Source organism: Apteryx rowi, unplaced genomic scaffold, assembly GCF_003343035.1.
Source record: "Apteryx rowi isolate R43461 unplaced genomic scaffold, aptRow1 scaffold_15, whole genome shotgun sequence".
NCBI lineage: Eukaryota > Metazoa > Chordata > Aves > Apterygiformes > Apterygidae > Apteryx > Apteryx rowi.
The window spans coordinates 490,502-507,558 of NW_020447752.1; the positions used below are offsets into that span (position 1 = coordinate 490,502).

Below are 17,057 nucleotides of genomic sequence, written 5' to 3' on the forward strand. Positions count from 1 at the left end.
CACCATAGAAAGATAATCTAGGGAGAAAATCCTTTCCAGAGTTAACATAAAAAAGACTGGAGTGAGACAAAAGGAGAAGAAAAAAGAGCCCCTCTCCAAGGCCACGTACACCTCAGAGGGAAGCTCTAATTAGAGCACTGTTGGATCTAAATGCAAACAAATGCTTTTCCAATGCCTTCACCAAAACCAGCCCTCCTCTTAGAGGCAACCAGTACAGAGAGCTGTGAAATCGGCAGTTTCTCCTCTTCCTGCTACAGGGGCAGCCACATCTCAAAGCACAGCAGTGACATCCCCCAAGGTCCCCCCAGCAAAGCCCGCAGCTTCCTAGGAAGGCTGAATATTCAGATAACGAGCAGCGGAAAACAGACTTTCACCTCTGGGTCACCAGCTCATACAGGAGCTGTGGAAAATTGTCTGCATCAGTCTCTGAAAGGCTGTGTAAGTGACCCTTCATTGAATTAATTGGGACACGGCGGAGAAGCATACTAATGCTCATGACACTGAAATCCTCACCACACTTGTCCCACGTGGCACGTGTGCTGACAGTTTGGGACTGGACAGGCCAAGGGGGATTCCTGGTTCCCACACGTGGAGTGGGAGCAGATCAGCCTGTGGCAGCCCTGTCCTCAGAAAAGTGACGCCAGTCATACTGAAAAGTAGAATTTGTTACTTCACAATGATAGTGTTTAAAGATTTTAAACTTCTGATAATAACTAAACACAGCACACAAGCATAAAAAGACAAAAAACATCAGTATAATTTTGTTACACAAGCAGGAAACAGACTGTCAAAGCCTGTCAAAAGTGACCGTAATCTGTTCAGTGAGAAACTGCTGAGTCTGGAAGGCTGAGAAGCCAGTTTTCCGGATGCTCAGTGCACATTCACTGCGCTAAGCGAAAGGAGAACTGAGAGGCTGGAGTACTAGGATCACAGGCTCTGAAGATTAAAATCAAAATGCTGCACCATCTTTAATTTCCACTTTAGGGAGATGCAGAAAGGCAAGCTCAGGAGCACTGAAGTTTAAACGCTGTCCCTGTCTCCAGAGGCTAGAACTGATGAAGTAACAGTCAGCTATTAGGCTGAATACGCAGGTCATGGTAACTACGATACAGTTATGTTTCCAAACTTTTGCAAGCGTGAGAAAAGAGAAGATGCAAGAATAGAAACTCTTTCCGAGTATATTATATACTTTGGCAGAGAAAAGCATGCCATGGACAAAAAGCCAATAATAAAGTCAATGCGTGCAAACACTAACCATGTCTGACAGACCATCAGTGTTTCTGCACAAGGCTACGTTATCCCAAGATTCACCTCTGGTCAGCAGGATTGCTGAGGACCCCAGGAAACCTTTCATAAGGGACCATCCATGTCTAACATACACAGAGTTTATAAAGCCCTTCAGATTTCTCCATGATGAAAAGCCCTGTATCTGTGGTCAAATTTATACATGGATTAAAAAAAAAAAAAAATCACTAACAAATCCCCCACTGACAGACAAACTCCAACATGAGTTGCAGCTTTGAGACACCGATGGCTCCAACACCTTGCAGTCAGATTAAAGCCTGCAAGTCACAGACCCTGGCTTCCTACTTACTTGATTTAGACAAGTAACAAGCCTGCACTGGCAATCCTTTTTCCATCACTATGAAACTCTGTCAGAATTTCCTAACCCAAGCAAATCGGTTATGTAAAGATAACTACTCAGAAGCAGGAAGTTAAAAAAAGAGGCAATTTAAAGCTTCTCTTTATTGCCTGTATCTCCAAACTATAGCCAAGCAGCCTTTCCAATGCCTGTGGGCACCTAGCTGGCCTGGAAGTCATGGCATGATATAGAACTGAAGTTGTCAAGCGTCAGCAGCCACAATCGTCCTTGGGCCAGATGGATCAGCTGACGTACTGCCCTTCAGTGCTCACCACGGCATAGGGCTTTCAAGAACCCTTCACAGCAATTAACTTTATGAAGCAATATTTAATCACACTATATGGGGCGAATGTCAGAGAAAGACCTTGGTTTACCTTTGATATTGCAATAACGCCTTATAAAGTAATTCGTTCGCTCACAGTGACTATCACATCCAACTATCTACCTGCAAAACAGCTTCAGAAATTGTCTCACACCATTCACCCCTCCACTGGTTCTAAGGTACGGTTAGACCGATGGATCCCCTCTCCTCACCAAGAGCACGTTTTCAAATGGACCTAGATGGTACACATCCCAGAGCAAGTGGTGGCTTCCTGACTAAAACAAATTACAGTGTCAGCACCTTCCTGAATCTTACCACAAGAAAAAAAATCTCACTGAGTGGGCCTAATGCAAGCCTCTTCTTTGAACCATGTTTGTCCCATCTGCAAAAATAATAATAAACCAGCCCCAATCTGACTCCGCAGAGTCCCTTAGAGTGCTCAAAAGAAAGGTAAGTAACACTTGTTACATGTTTATTGCTATAGATGGAAGAAATCTCTCTAAACTCCCCAGGATCCGTCTCCCCATTTTAAAAAGCTTGCTACACCCATGCAGCCTATAATCACCACAAGCAGAGGTCAGATCCCAAGCCTACTAACGTGCTAACAGAAACTGCTAATAAAAATTTTAGGCTCCTTAAGCTCTGCTAAGATTTTTACTGGAGATTTGAGTACTCTGCTTGTCTGACTGGATACTGAGAACAGATGGAAGGCATGCTGGGCTCCTAAACAGAGCCCTCACAGACCCAAACTTTATTAGAAGCAGTAATGGATCGACTTTTATTTCAGATTTCTGTGCATCTACTTAGAGAGTCTGTAAGTGGAATTGTGCTTTTCTATAACATATGCTGGTTTGATGCAGTAAGTGAGTGAAATCTAATCACACGATACGGGAAGGGTTAACTATTTCACACAGCCAGAGAGACAGACCAAACCATACGAATGCCTCGTGTTCCCATGCAGTTTGATTACAGACTATCCCTCCTGCATATAAGCAATGACTCAGAGCACAGGCACATTAAAGTTACAAACATATTGGCTCTCTGCTTTCACAATACAGTGGGATATCCTGTACCTTCAGGCACCCAGTTAGGGAAGGCAGCAGCTCAGAACGAGGTTGATATCACAGAAAGAAGCCGCACAGCAACATAAGTTAAACTTATCTGCAGCTCTCCAGAACCCAAAAGCCACTGACACACACCGTCTTGCACTGCTCTGAAGAGAACACACGTTTCAGTACCAAACAGCAGCTATAAAATGAGAACACTCTAAAGCTGTAATTTTTATGAGTCAAAAGGCAACTCCTTTTTGAAGATAAAAGGTTAGCAGACAGTGAAAATGCTGCCGGGATTTTTTTTACAGCTAATACTAAAGCTGTGTCCAGCTCACTTTAGTATCTGGCACCAGACCTAGCCTGCTTCAGCACAAGAGCTCTAAGAACATTCATTCAGGCTGGGCCCAAGGTCCAAAATTTCCCAGTCCTCTGTCTCCAGCAGTGGCCACAAGCAGATGCTTGGGGAAGGATGAAAACATGACAAGCATATGCATATGATACTCCCTCCGGATCCCCAGCACGCTCCCCTCCTCCAGCTACTTCCAGCCGAGGGAACTCGCAGACGCTGCAAAACCTTACCTGTACTACTGTGTCCTCGCTGGCTCTGCGTATCTCAGGCAGCCCTAGACTGAACCAAAGCAAAACTTGGTTCTAAGAATTACCAGCTGGGTCACCCAGCCAGAGCTTAATCCGGCTCCAGTCCTGGCTTGCGAGTTTTCCTGGCCCGAGAGCAGGTTAACTGAGTATTCTGCATACTCGACTCGATGCATGATCACGAGGACGTCAACCTTTTGTAAAGGGAAATGATATTAACCTGCTCACCTCCTACAACTGTACCAGAGGAACTACATTATTTCTCCTGACTTGTTTAGAGACCCCATTTTTTCCACGCTTTGGTGAGATGAGTATGTGTATTGATTTGTCAGGTCTTTGCTTTGAAAAGGGAAGGATAATGACATTCTTAATAGAGAACAGCCACTACAGTGAATGCTGCAACAATTCAAATGTCCCAGCTTTTGGATAGATCATTTCAGAATCTCAGTTATTTCACAAGCTCTGCTTTGCATTTTCAATAGGTTTTAGGTGTCAAACATGGCTGCTAAGGATCTGAAATAAGTTCAGTTTCCTCCTTAAGGATATCTGTATCTTTGATCAAGTTATTTCTCTTATCTCAACACTAGGTACATTTGAAATAAGATGACAACATGCACAGAACTTCTCTGGCTCTGCAGCAGACCTAAGTATTTCACAATAATATTCAAATTCTTGCCAGTGCTTGATTTAGCCCTTCCTTTCTGAAAATTCCATATCCTCAACCCCAGAAGAGGGCACTTCTGTGTGTGTTGCTAGGTCACTACCCTGCTCGCCACACTACAACCCTCCCTCCCAATTTTCTTTCTTAAAGGCTGTATTATAAAGGAGCAAAAGCAGGTAGATCATTGCCTTCCACTGTTTCATGCTCTTCCACATCTGGCATGACTCCACCATGTTTTCTATTCAAGTTCTCTCACCCTCCTCCCTGCCACGGACAGGTATTTACCAAGCAAACAAAAAGCTGGACTAGGCTGAATTATCTATGCAGACATTAATACACAGGAGTTTGAACACACACAGGGAAACATTTATACCTTCCTTGGACACTGTACAGAATGAGCTAACATGAGAAAAAAAGATATGTAACATCCAGATCTTTATGTGCTGCTAACAGACAAGCAAATTGCAGAGCCCATTCCCAAATCCACAGTGCAGCTTAGTAAAACCTGTCTTTGTTGTGTTGCCCCTCACTCAACTGTGGCAAGTCCTCTGGATGCAGACAGTTCCCACTGCCAGGAGCATTAGCAGAGCTTGACTTGCCATGGATAAGCTTGTTCACCCGGCTACAGCTTCTATGCAAACATCCAGAAATTCATCAAAATGAGCAGAGACCAACTATCCTACAAAATAACACGTTGTATCATTCTTCATTCTGGGAAATGTGACAGCAGATAATGTCCATAGCCATTGATCGGCATATCAGAAATGCAACAGGACCTTCCCCCGGCCTCTTCCTGTTTGGCACTTCTCTAGCAGCTGCCAAGCCCAGAGCCCAGGTATTTCCTTTTTTACTTTTTTTTATTTGCATGCCTTTCCTTTTTTACCTTGTCAATCATTTCTGTCTCTGATACACTACAAAGTAATAGTTTTCACTAACTAACACAGGCTGCATCAAGTGCCATACCACAGCACTGAAAGCAAATGTCTGCATAATAAGGAGATAACAAAGAGCAGCAATAGACTTCAAAGAAGAATCACAAGGAACTGAGAAGCTCCTCCACAATTCATGCTCCATTTGGTCCCTGCCCCTTTGGGAATGGAGTCAACAGTGAAGATAAACAGTGAGTATGTTTACCCGCAGCCTAAAATCTGGATGCAAGATGCAGCAAGAGCAAGTTTAGCTGAATAGCCTGTGACAGCTCATATGCATATTCACAAGAATGTACTCTTGCTAGACAGTAATTAAATGCAGCGGGCCTACGTTATTTTTAGATCTATTGTGAAACTCCAGTGTTACTTCATTCCAGCTGCTCCAAAGAGGCAGAAATACCATCGCAGAGGCCTGGGTTCTGCATCATCATTCCTGGTTTTATTTTCTGAGTCTGACCCATGTTCTACATTAGAATTTGGCTGGGTAATAATTCAACCAAGGTGACAAAGCCCCTGGCACAGACACGGCAATGCAGACAAGAACAGTGCTTTGGACAGCTAGCTCACGTAGCTTGGGAAAGTGGCGTGACTCTTGGACAGAAAAGTCACTGCAATCGCTGCATCCCCGCTAGAGGTCTCAAAGCTATGCTGGCCAAGGTCGCTTCAGGAGACATATCCTTGAACTGCCACAGCAGAGCACCCGTTACTATGAGACCTTGAGGGAAGAGAGAGTAAACAAAGTGGCAGAGGGAAACAGAGGCCCGGATTTCGAGTAAACATCCCATGCTAGAGTGTTCTGAAAACAATGATCTTGGGAGATCCCAGCAGCAAAAGCGTCCTTCATGCCTGTGCAGGGTTTGCTTGGATCTCGTTACTCAGAGATATTGCTAAAAATCCCCTGCTGATATATGAGGAACAACTGGCTTAAGTGTTGGAAGGATCAGTGAGAAGACAAGAGCTCAGACTGTTTATGTATGTTCCTGAGGAGCTATTCTAAGCAGTGGTAGAAGATACAAGAAAACTCTTCAGAACAAAAGAACGGTCTTGAATGCCTCTTGCACACAGCCCAGCACAACATAGCCCCAGGACCAAGCTACTGTATTTACCACAATTACTCTAATGGCAGTAAAGCTCTAGTGTTCACCCAAGCGCTCAGTGTGGTTACCCCAAAGAGTCTGCATAAGCAGGACTCTATTACGAAAATGCCAGTGCAGATACAGCGTAGGAAGCAAGCAGCGCAGAAGACCACGCAAACACCACACAGACTGATCAGAGACACAACTTGCAAGTTGTCACCTTCCCCCCGGATCTGCAAAACCCAAGTATAAACAATGCAGCTGCTGTTTCACTTCCCAAACTAAATAATGGCAATCTTATTTCTCAAGAAGGGCGAAGCTCTTACACAAGAGCAAGGCTAGCTGGATCTTCCTGCTCTTTACCCCCTCAGTCACCCCTAAGGCTCAGCTCTACAATTCTTGTCCTTATTCACAAGCTAGTCCTAGTACAAGCAGATCCCACTGAACAGCAGCAAAAGCATGACTACTCTGTCATCTCCCAAACGAGATGGAAGAAGTGTTTCCATGCCCAGGCAGAAACAAAGCTGTAACAAGCATCAGAGCCCTATACTTGGACAAGGACAGTTGCTTTTGGAGGGAAGCAGGTAGGCATCTCAAGCTTTGTTCTTTTGCCTCTTCTGCTGAAGGAGCCTCAGCTCTTCCAGTGCTGCTCTGAACCGTCTCCCCAAAATTTTGTCTTTCATCTCCCAAATTACTGGGGGAATGCATAGGGAACTATGGTTTATCTGTTATTAGAGAGAGAAGCATGCACATGTGCTTTAACTGTAAAGGTATCCTTTGCTGGCTCTGGTGTGGTATAAATGAACATTAAAGATAGTTCTGGCAATCCACAAATCTCCCATTATATTAAACAAACAAACAAACAAACAAACTCTCCATACAAAACAAAACATTCCCATAAGAAAAATTTCCCATAAGAAAAACAGTAAATACAGCAAAAAAGACCGCAACCACTGTTAATGTTTCCTTGCACTACAACATCAGCTGAACTAGGAGTAGAGAGATGAGAAAGCCTCTAACTGTGCATTACTATTGTAGATAACGTTGGGCTATGAACATAGACCCAAGGATCAAAAAGCCGTCTGACTGAACCGTAACAAGCCATTAAAATCTTTCTGCACTTTTTTTCAAAAAGTGTTCAATTCATTAAGCCGCACACTTAGCTATTTAAAGAATTGAACTCTCTTTCTAAAAACATTATGCTATGCTGCAAAATGCATCATGCCAAGAGGGGTGATCTGTAGGTCAGCCGTGGTCTGGCCTAAACACACTTACATATCCCTAATTAAAGAAAATCAGATTCTTTCACTAGAACCCTGCTATACAGTAATCCAGGTGGTGGCCTGAAGGACGGTCCCGTGGCCTGTCACCTTTGGAGTTACAGTCTCAGAGGAGAGGGAGCAGCTACTAGGGCCACTGGCACCACCCTGGGCTTTGTAGGTTAAACGTGCCTTCCAGGTGGCCATGGACAGGGGCTTGGGAACCACAGCAGTTTGTGCCATTCCGCCTTTAAAGGGTGGAGAGACAGGAAGGTCTTAGCCAACTTTTCTCTCACGTTATCTGTCAGGATAACTGCGCAAGGGAATTAGCTCACTGTGCCGTGAGGCTAGCTGGCTTCCTAAGGTCTTTTCCAGTCCCATTTTCTATCACGCACATGATGATACAGCTAGACTGCCCGACTTTAAAAATAATGGTGTTTCAAAAAGGCAAGTGTGTCTGAGGCTGAGCCTGCTCTTAAAGAGCACCCTGACTATAAGCATCTTAAAGCACAAACTGAAACCTACTTGACAGCAAGGGAATGGTGATCGCCCTGCAGCCAACCATGCCTACGGCAACCAAATGCACAAGGCTTCATCCAGACTCTCCCTTAACATTCCCCAGAGGCATTAAGCCTGCAGGAGACCGATAAAAGATCATCACATAGATGAGAATGGCAGTAAGATAAACACTGTCCCCAGAGGAGTCTGGGTACGCAAACCATCTGCTCAAACCAGCAGCGCTTTCAGCACAGTGAGATCCAGTCCAGCGACTGCAGCACACGGAGCAAAGGGAGGAGAGCAGACAAGGGGCCCCCGTCACTCGTTCCTGCAGAGTAAAACAGGTTCCCTGACACGTAGTGTCCTTCTGCAAACTGGAGCAGCAGGTTCACCTTTTTAAGAGATTTCTCTTTGACACATGACAACTGTCTGGCAGCTCAAGGAGGTTCAAGCCATTTAGGCTTCCAAGCCCAAGAAAACAGCAGTCCACAGCAGGAAAACCCAAACTCCTCTGTGAATATACAGCTCCTGTTCTCCAGGAGGCCCCACCATCAGCAGGCTGGAAAATGCAGAGCTGATGCTCTGGCTACTTGAGCTTCCTTCGCAATCCCTTTTTGCGGGGAGAATGATGCTTCTTCTCAGGTTCAGAACTACCTGTTTCCACAGGGGGCAGCTCCTTTTCACAGACAGTCCAGCGAGCGCCGAAGGCAGTCAGCAGAACAGGGCCTTCCAGAAGTACCATGATCATCCTTCAAAGACCAGTTGGTTTTATTATCCCTTAGTTTGCATCTGTAGGGTTTCTCATCAGTTACAATGGCCAGTGGCTTTTCTAACAGCAGTGTCAGTAAGTTGCAGGTCTTCTTCCTCTTCCCCGTCTAAATTTTCCACTTGTCTTCTTTTTTTCTATTATCATTTAGGTTTGCAACTGAAGTGCCATCTGTTATACACCTTCCTTTTAGGCTCCTATATTAGTTAACTTCTGAACTTTATGCCTGTCTTTCTCCCTTTTAAAATGATTGGTGCATGCATCTGGGTCTCTGCAGTGCTGAGACTGTTTTGGTCATTTTTAAAAGGGGGAGAGAGATGCATAAAGTGGTTAACTGATTTATCTAAGATCATTCAGATAACAAGCTAGAAACAAAGGGCTATCCAAAGGCTTTGTGCTTGTGCCACAAAGTAAATAAGCCATGCCAAACGCATACTAGAATATTTCCAATGCTGATTACTGCTTTTACTTACAATGAAACGTCTCCATTAATCATATTATGAATACCATCAAGAGAACGAGTTTTAACCACATTCAAAATAAGTCAAAGATGACCTCCAAACTCCCATTTGAGCAAAGAGGGGAAAAAAAAAAAGGAATTATTTTTTAAAAACCATGTTCAGAATCTCTATTCTAGTAGTAAAACTACTAGACGTGATTTCTGGAAAACCTACTTTTTCTTAACCATGTTTTCCAAGCCTTCCTGCTTCAGAAACAGTGGCAATACTGTAAATTTAGCCTGCACTAAAAACAATCAGATTTAGATTTTTCCACCGCTGTCTGGAACACAAAGAACCAACTCTATTTTCTTTGGAGACAACTGAAACAAGTACTTTTCCTAATTATCTCTGTAATTGTTTTATAGACATTTTAAAGGTTTCCTTCCCAGTATGAAAGTAAAAAAAGAATAAAAGCTGTAAAATATTTCAATAGCCATCAAAGAGTTTAGAAAGCTTGTCTTTTTCCTCAGCAATAGCTTAGAAGTTTTGTCTTTAAAGAGACTGCTTGCACCAATGATGTTAAAATACTATAGGACAGCTAATAAAAACTGTAAATGCAATTAATTTCTGCATACAAAGGAAAGGAAATAACAAGCATATAGTCTAAAGTCTGTTTATTACAAATGAAATACATTAAATCTAAACTGGTCCAAGTTTTTAAACTGATTTGGATTTTTATTTATTTACACAAAGCTTTTTTCTGCCAGCAGAAGGAAGCAAGGCAGCACTAGAAGAGCAACACCAAGCCAGGAATCCCAGCTCTGCTGCCACCATTTTCCTGCAGGATCATCCAGGGCTTCCATGACTTGGCCCATCCAGCTCCCTCACTCCCTTTATCAGGCACTCTTTTACAAAGCGCCTCCTATCAAGCTCTCCTGTCACAGACCAAATTATGGGGAAGAAACCCAGGACTTCTCGGACTCCAGACATATCTTCAATCACCTACCCTTATTTTCCAGGCCATCGCACCTTCCACACCTATTTTTCCTGTCCTGAACCACACTACAGCCACATCCTCTCTTCTCCCCATCTCATCCTTATTCCAGTCACCCACCTCCTTCCCATCAGTTCTTTTCTACTTACAGCTCCAATCTCTTTTCCTCTTCACAGAGTCTCTATCACCCTCAGTAATTTCCCCTTCCTTGCTGCCACTCCAGTCAACCCCACTGCCACACATTTCCTCACCAGCATGTGCTCAGCAAGTTTGTAACCCAGGCTCAAATTCTCCCAACCAGCTAAAAGGTCATTGGTTTGACTTGAATTTCACAGTGTCTTTCATTTCTTTTGATCTTGTTTCCAGCTCTACCAACCAGCTCCTCTACCAGCTCCGTCCACTCCACTGTGCAGCTTTATGCATGCTCTTGGCTCTTCCAGTTCCTTCAACACGTCCCTCAAAGATCTTCTTAACCTTACTCCAACTTTCAGTGAGGTTTGGGCCTCGCTCCTCGCTCTCTCAATCTTCTTTCTTTGCAAAAGATTTCTGAGTACCGTCACCAGGGAAAAAAATTCCACTTACACAAAACAACTTACGGAGTTCCCTCTACATCAAGCCTTTCAAATTCTGTGCAAATTTAAAACGCCAGTGAGTCTCTCTGACATCTCAGAAATGCCTAGCCCCAGCTCAAACACAGTTACAAAACTCCCACCATTCCTCTCCACCACTTTCCAGCTTGTTATACCACCAGACACCCCCTTTGTTTGATTAAGGCTAATCATAGCTTAAGGATACACAGACAGACAAGCAGATGCTGAAATGACTGTGTATCAACTCTGCCTTCCAAACAAGTGGAATATTTTTTTTCCACATGGGAGAATAACAAAACAAGAGTGATTCAGTGACCTGTTAAAGGAGCATGTGGAAAAACATGAGTAAATGTAAGTCTTGAACTCTGGGTTTCTTGGCTTTAATTCCTCTTGCTACTCTGAGGAAAGAAATGAAAACTGGTGAGGAGGAGAGAACTGGCAATCAAAGTGTTAATTTTGGTTGCCACCAACCTTTATTTAATTCAAAGCACATCACTTCATAATCATGCTATATCACATGTTCACTAAAAGTAATTCCAAATCTCACCTATCAACCAAGCTTGTATCAGACCTTGCATGAGTTACTGCGACTTGGCAACCTGGGAACAAACTAGCTCCCTCTTCCCTATTTCAGCAAACCATCAAAGATTATGATTATGAAATCCAAGTTGTATTTAAGCCAGAAAATAAAATCTGTTTACTGTGTGAAAACACAGGACAAAGGAACTACAACAAAACATGTAGACTAAACAGTAAATCAAAAGATAGCATCAACAACATGGTTCTCATGAAAAGTGTGCTTACTATGTACCACACAGTGTGTAGGAACAGCCCGCACAGCCCTGTCCACAGAAACCACTAAAAGCTTGTGACCTGCAGAGCCACGGAAATAACCAGGAGAAGAACTCAAAAAGGTTTGTCCCTACATCTAATTCTCTATCTACAAAATTATGTCATTTATTCCTATATGCCATGTGTAGCACTGAAGACATCAAGACCCTACTTTCAACTGAGGCCTTTTCACACTACCATTATTAAGTATTTGCTGTGGCAAAACAAATTACCTTCAAAACAAGAACTGTTCAGCAACCTTTCTGCAAACCTTTCTGATGTTCAAGTTGCCAAGGTGGAACTTACCAGTCCATCTTAAATAGAGCTTAACAGCTTGTGACTATGTCAAGCATTTGACACAAGCAAGATAATAAGCTCAGTAACTATGTCCTGATTCATACTGCACTCTGAATAAACCATTCTTGCTTTGAAATTACGCTTAACTATGACTACTCGTATACACAGCAGCTCTGTTCAAATTAGGCTTAATTCATGGGATGAACATTGGTGTATTCATCAGAGTAGTTTTTACGAGCAGCTTATAAAATATAATTAAATTCTGAAAGCTTGTCATCTCAAACCTGCTACCACCAAAGCTAAGAAGTTTCCGAAATACTTGCTGCTCTAAGAGAAATATGTGGCAAAGATGCTTTGGAAACAAGCTGACCCCTAATATCAACCAACCGATGAAGGGATGCTTTTGGCTTACATCTACATAAAGTGGAGGAGTCATATTGCTGAAGAGAGATGAGATCTAGAAACAAGCTGGCAAGCGTTTCACAAGGTAGCCCCATTCTCCTGCTCTGTGCAATTTTAACGAGCAGGATCCAGCAGGTTTTAGACAAGTATCTAATGCCAATGTTAACACTTACCTAAAATACAACGCCTGGCATGCTCCTTAAGCTCTTTTTAGAAGGAGAGAGAACTCTGAGGCTGCTTACTAACAAATGAGCCCACAAAGTCATCTTCATTTACCCTTTCATATTCTACCACTGAATAAGATGGACATCAACTGGCATAATTACATGCAACAAAAGTTTAAAAAGAAAACCACACACATTAAAGATACTACTCACACTCATTAATTCCTAAAATAAAGCTTGTGCTTTGTTTACACTATGTACCTGACCACACTCCATGCTCAACTGGCAATTCCATTCTCTCAACTGCATGGATTTTCTGCCGAGCACTGCAAAAGAGAGGAGCCTTCCTAAAGAAATGAAGAAATGGTCCCTGACACTCATCAACCCCTCATTTCCTTAAAGGGCATAGACAAGACACACCGGGTGAGCACTAGCTGAAGTCTGCGCTGTCTTTTACCCATTTTACACCTAAAGAAAATAACTAAAGCATGAATTTAAGACCATTTTTTCCAAGAGTGCTATATTATCTCCCGCAAAGCTTACATTAAGTCATTCCAGCAGGATTCACCACTCCAAAAATCTACCACTTCAGCATCAAAAACCTGGGGGGGGGAAAAAACAGCATGATTTCCCTTCCTCAATGACCAGCAACTACCAGTGCCTCAAACCATTGCTACTGGAAAGACGCGGACGCTGTGAAGAATCTGCAGCTTGAGACGATGCCACCGATTCCCACCACAGGCGCTTTGGGGTTCTCAGTGTTTGGAATGTGAAAATCTGCATTTCTACGTGCATATATCTCAGGTTTCAGACCTTAAACAGGCTATGTGCCATTGTGGAAAGCAAGGCTTTCCACAGGGAATTCTAACATCCCCATATACCAGTTTATTAGGGCAATAAAATGCTTACAGTGTCCTTTCTCAAATCACAATTTTTTTTACTTCACATAAGCCTTTGGCCTGGATTCTGCAGGGAGCTGAAAATTATTCCTCCACTGAAATCAAGAGCCCAACAAAATGAAGAGCAGAAATTCTTCTGACCCAATCTGAGGAAAAAAAAAAAAAATCATTCATTATGGTATGCTATGGTCAGAACATGTCAGAATATAGTTCAGTTCTGGAGAGTTATTTTTGGGTAATGGAATTATCTGGATAATTTTAAAGTTATTAAAGGGCTTTACTAAATTAAATATCAGGATTACATATCACTTGGCTTAATTCTGCTTGATAAGCATTATGGACCACATAACTGTTGGCACAGTTTCTCATGAACATGAGAATGAACAGTGTCAAAGCTCGTTTTCGTTTTGGAAAGCACATTTTAAAAACGTTGTTGCTTTTTAAAGTGGCCTACCTGCCATAGGTCAATTATAGCTACTTACGTTACCTACAAGAGCTGCACGGTCATATTGTTTTAAGGGGCTGAGAGGGAAGAGCTAGAAGAAAAAAATCCAAGGTTCTTTTACCTTCAGCAGTGTGGTGTGGTTCCCACAATCAATCTCATAAAAGTAACTGGTGACATTTAGATAAAGCGCGCAGTACCGGCCACGTGACACCTGTTGTATACTCTGTTGTTTATAAGTAACTTATTGATTTAGAAGCTTGTTTTAATCTCCCAACCGTACAGTGAAGCATGCTGTGGTCATATTTTCCCTGTGAAGTGGATCATCTGAAATTAGATTTTTCTACCTCTGCAGTCGTATACGTGACTGAAATACGTATGAAGATTAAATTCAGGTTAGCCTGTACTACTCAAAGGCGAGAAGGAATCACTTCCCTCTTGTTCAGAAACAGGTTTTTTATCCTGAAAAGTGTGACAGTTGTTTAACACCACAAAACCGTATTTGAAAAAAAACACTTGAAGTTGAGGACAAAATTGAAAAAGCCCAGGCTCTGCTGTGCATCCCAAACCAAATGTGATTCAGCATAAGTTTGGTCACTGCCAAACAGAAACCATCCTGAGCTGGATCTCTAGGCAATCTACAAAAACTTGGTTTTCTAGCTCATCGGTAAAGCTAATAGATAACACATAATTTGGTGCTTCTTTTTAAGACTTTAAACATTTAGCTACTAGCAATAGGTGTCAAGTGTAAATAATATTACACACACACACAGAGTTCTGTTACAGCAACTTCCTTGTTTTTGTATTTAACCCAGCCACATCACCCCTACTCGTTAGTTAGCTCGTGCCCCATGCTGCTGATTCTGCAACACCCACGGAGCAAAAACCACATTTCTTCACCTTTTTGTTTTGTAGTTTGGGGCTTTTTTTTTTTTTAATTTAATTATTTTCAAGAATTAATTTCTATCCAGTGAAGGTGGTAGGAAAAATGTAAACATGGTGTCTACATGCTTTGTCAGTGCTAAATCAGATAAACGATAACGGAAAGACGCAGCAGAGGCAACGAAAACATCCCCCATAAGCCAACCAACGCTCCTCAGGCCAAACTTGCAAGTGCAGCACAAAAGCCAGCTGGTGTTTAGGTGAATATCATACGTTCCCCATGGAGGATATAGGCAGAGACCACTTCGAAGGTGGAGTGGCTCTGTCTACATGCTTAATCTATCATTCTTTAAATGGTGATAACTCCTCATTTTATACCTAGATTCATCACCCAAAATGAGACTTTCCAAAATGATTTTAATCCTGTTTTTCAGACAGAATTTTGCAATCAGTTTGTTAGACTGATAAAAACTATCACAAAGACACCAAGTAAGCAAACTGAACCTGGGCAGGGCATTTCATGGGATGGAAGCAAGCAAATCTTAAGGTAGCCAAGTACAGACATATTAAGGATATGCTTTTGTCATCTAAGAAGGTATCTTCTGCACCTCGCCTCATACTACCACCACCACCAGCAAAATCATTTCTGCTAAAATGGATTCAGTGCTCAATTTATGCATGTATATCAGATTTCAAATATTATCAAATTTATATCACAGAATTATTCCTTCACATTAAATGTGATCCTCGGTTTCAAAATCCCAAGGGTACACTAGTGGAAACATAACATAAAGAAAAATAAAAAAGGCTAACAGCAGCTGATAAGAAGATAAGACATGAAAAGTCAAGTTCTGTCACTCTTCATACTTTTGGTTACTTTATTGTACAAGCTGAGCGGGATATGTAAAGGCAGACTGGTTAATTTTTAGTCAAGTTTTACACTCTTATTTTCATTTGTAAACACAAAGATTTTATGTCCACCTCAGTATGTACCTACATAAGATTCCCTGTCTTGACAGTAACTAATAACTTGCAGGGCAAAAATAATCAAAATTAGAAGGCTGCTTACGTTAGATTTTCTTGCTAAACATACGGAAGAGACAGTTCTGTTGTTTCTCCTTCATTCAACAGTACTTGGAAAAAAAAAAAGGTTCTAAAAACAGAAATAGCATCTGTAAAACCAAGAAGGAACTTGGGGTGGGCAAAGTTCATTTTCCTTTATCAAGCTAACATGGTTCCTACACATGAGGAGACGCATTTCCACGGAAATGCTCAGAAGAGTTTTCCGTCATCCCTTTTAATCAAGTTCTCAAACATGCTTAAGAGGGAACATCAGATTGGATCCAATTCCTGCTACATCACATGGAACAAAAGGTTGGAACAGACATCCATCCTTCCCAAACCCTGCTACCCCATAGCTCTGCCTCCATTTTGGAAGGCAGACAAAGGGAGCAAATGGGAACGTAACACCTTATTAGATGGACGAAAAGCAAAACTGGAGCCCGAGCAAAAGGCGCAGATAAACCCAGGAAGTGCTGCTAACCAACGCCAGGCACCGGAACAAAGGAAACAATGACAGATCCTAGTTTCTTGAGTTGGCTATTATTATTTTATTATTTATTATTATTATTATTATTAAAAAAGGATCAGTTAGCTAGCTTGCAGATAGGCAAGGATACTAGTATTTACTCGGCCCTTTCCAGACCCCTCCCGAGCCGCTGCAGCCCTGAATGTTTCCGCAAACTTCAAGCCCGCTCGTGGATGCTGAGCGGTTTCCAGCGCCACGCCGAGCCGGCGGGGACGGCCAGCACTCCCACGCCGGCGGCGAAACGGGTAAAAACCTGGAACTGGGGGGTGCGTGGGGGGTGGGGGGGGGGGAAAAACCCACACTGACCTTCTCTGCTCACGCTGCCGAAACGCAACGACCCCCCCTATCCGTTCAGCCCCGCACCGCCCGCAGCGAGGGCTCCGGCCTACGGGAGCCCCCCCCCCCCGCACACACACACCCGGGTGTGTTTAAAACAAAAGCGGCACAGACGGCGGCGTTGGGCCCCGGCGCGCCGGGCCGGTACCTGTAGGCCAGCGACATGCACTCGAAGAGCTTCGTGAGGGAGGCGTCGATGCTGAGGCGGCCGCCGGCGCCGCCGCCGCCGCGGGCCGCCCCGAACTGGTAGGTCTGGCAGGTCTGCTCGTTGACCGTGTCGAAGTCGTAGCCCTTCTTGGGCGGGTGCTCGCTGTGAGGCGACGACACCATGAAGTGGCCCGAGTGGATGATCTGGGGGCCCGGCGGCTGCCCCCCCCGCCGCGGCCCGCACCG

General features: G+C 43.2%; 1 protein-coding gene across 3 annotated transcripts in view; it reads right to left on the bottom strand.

The window, feature by feature from the left end:
* Nucleotides 1-17,047, bottom strand: part of MLXIP (MLX interacting protein) — a 52,188-nt gene extending 35,141 nt beyond the window's left edge. For all 3 annotated transcript variants that reach the window (XR_003252325.1, XM_026058763.1, XM_026058764.1), the window contains exon 1: nt 16,813-17,047. Coding sequence is in view for 2 of the 3 variants with exons in the window: in XM_026058763.1 (XP_025914548.1) it covers nt 16,813-16,994 (182 nt within the window). In the remaining variant the exon portion in view is untranslated. The remainder of the gene's footprint in view (nt 1-16,812) is intronic.
* Between the last annotated feature and the right edge of the window lie 10 nt (nt 17,048-17,057).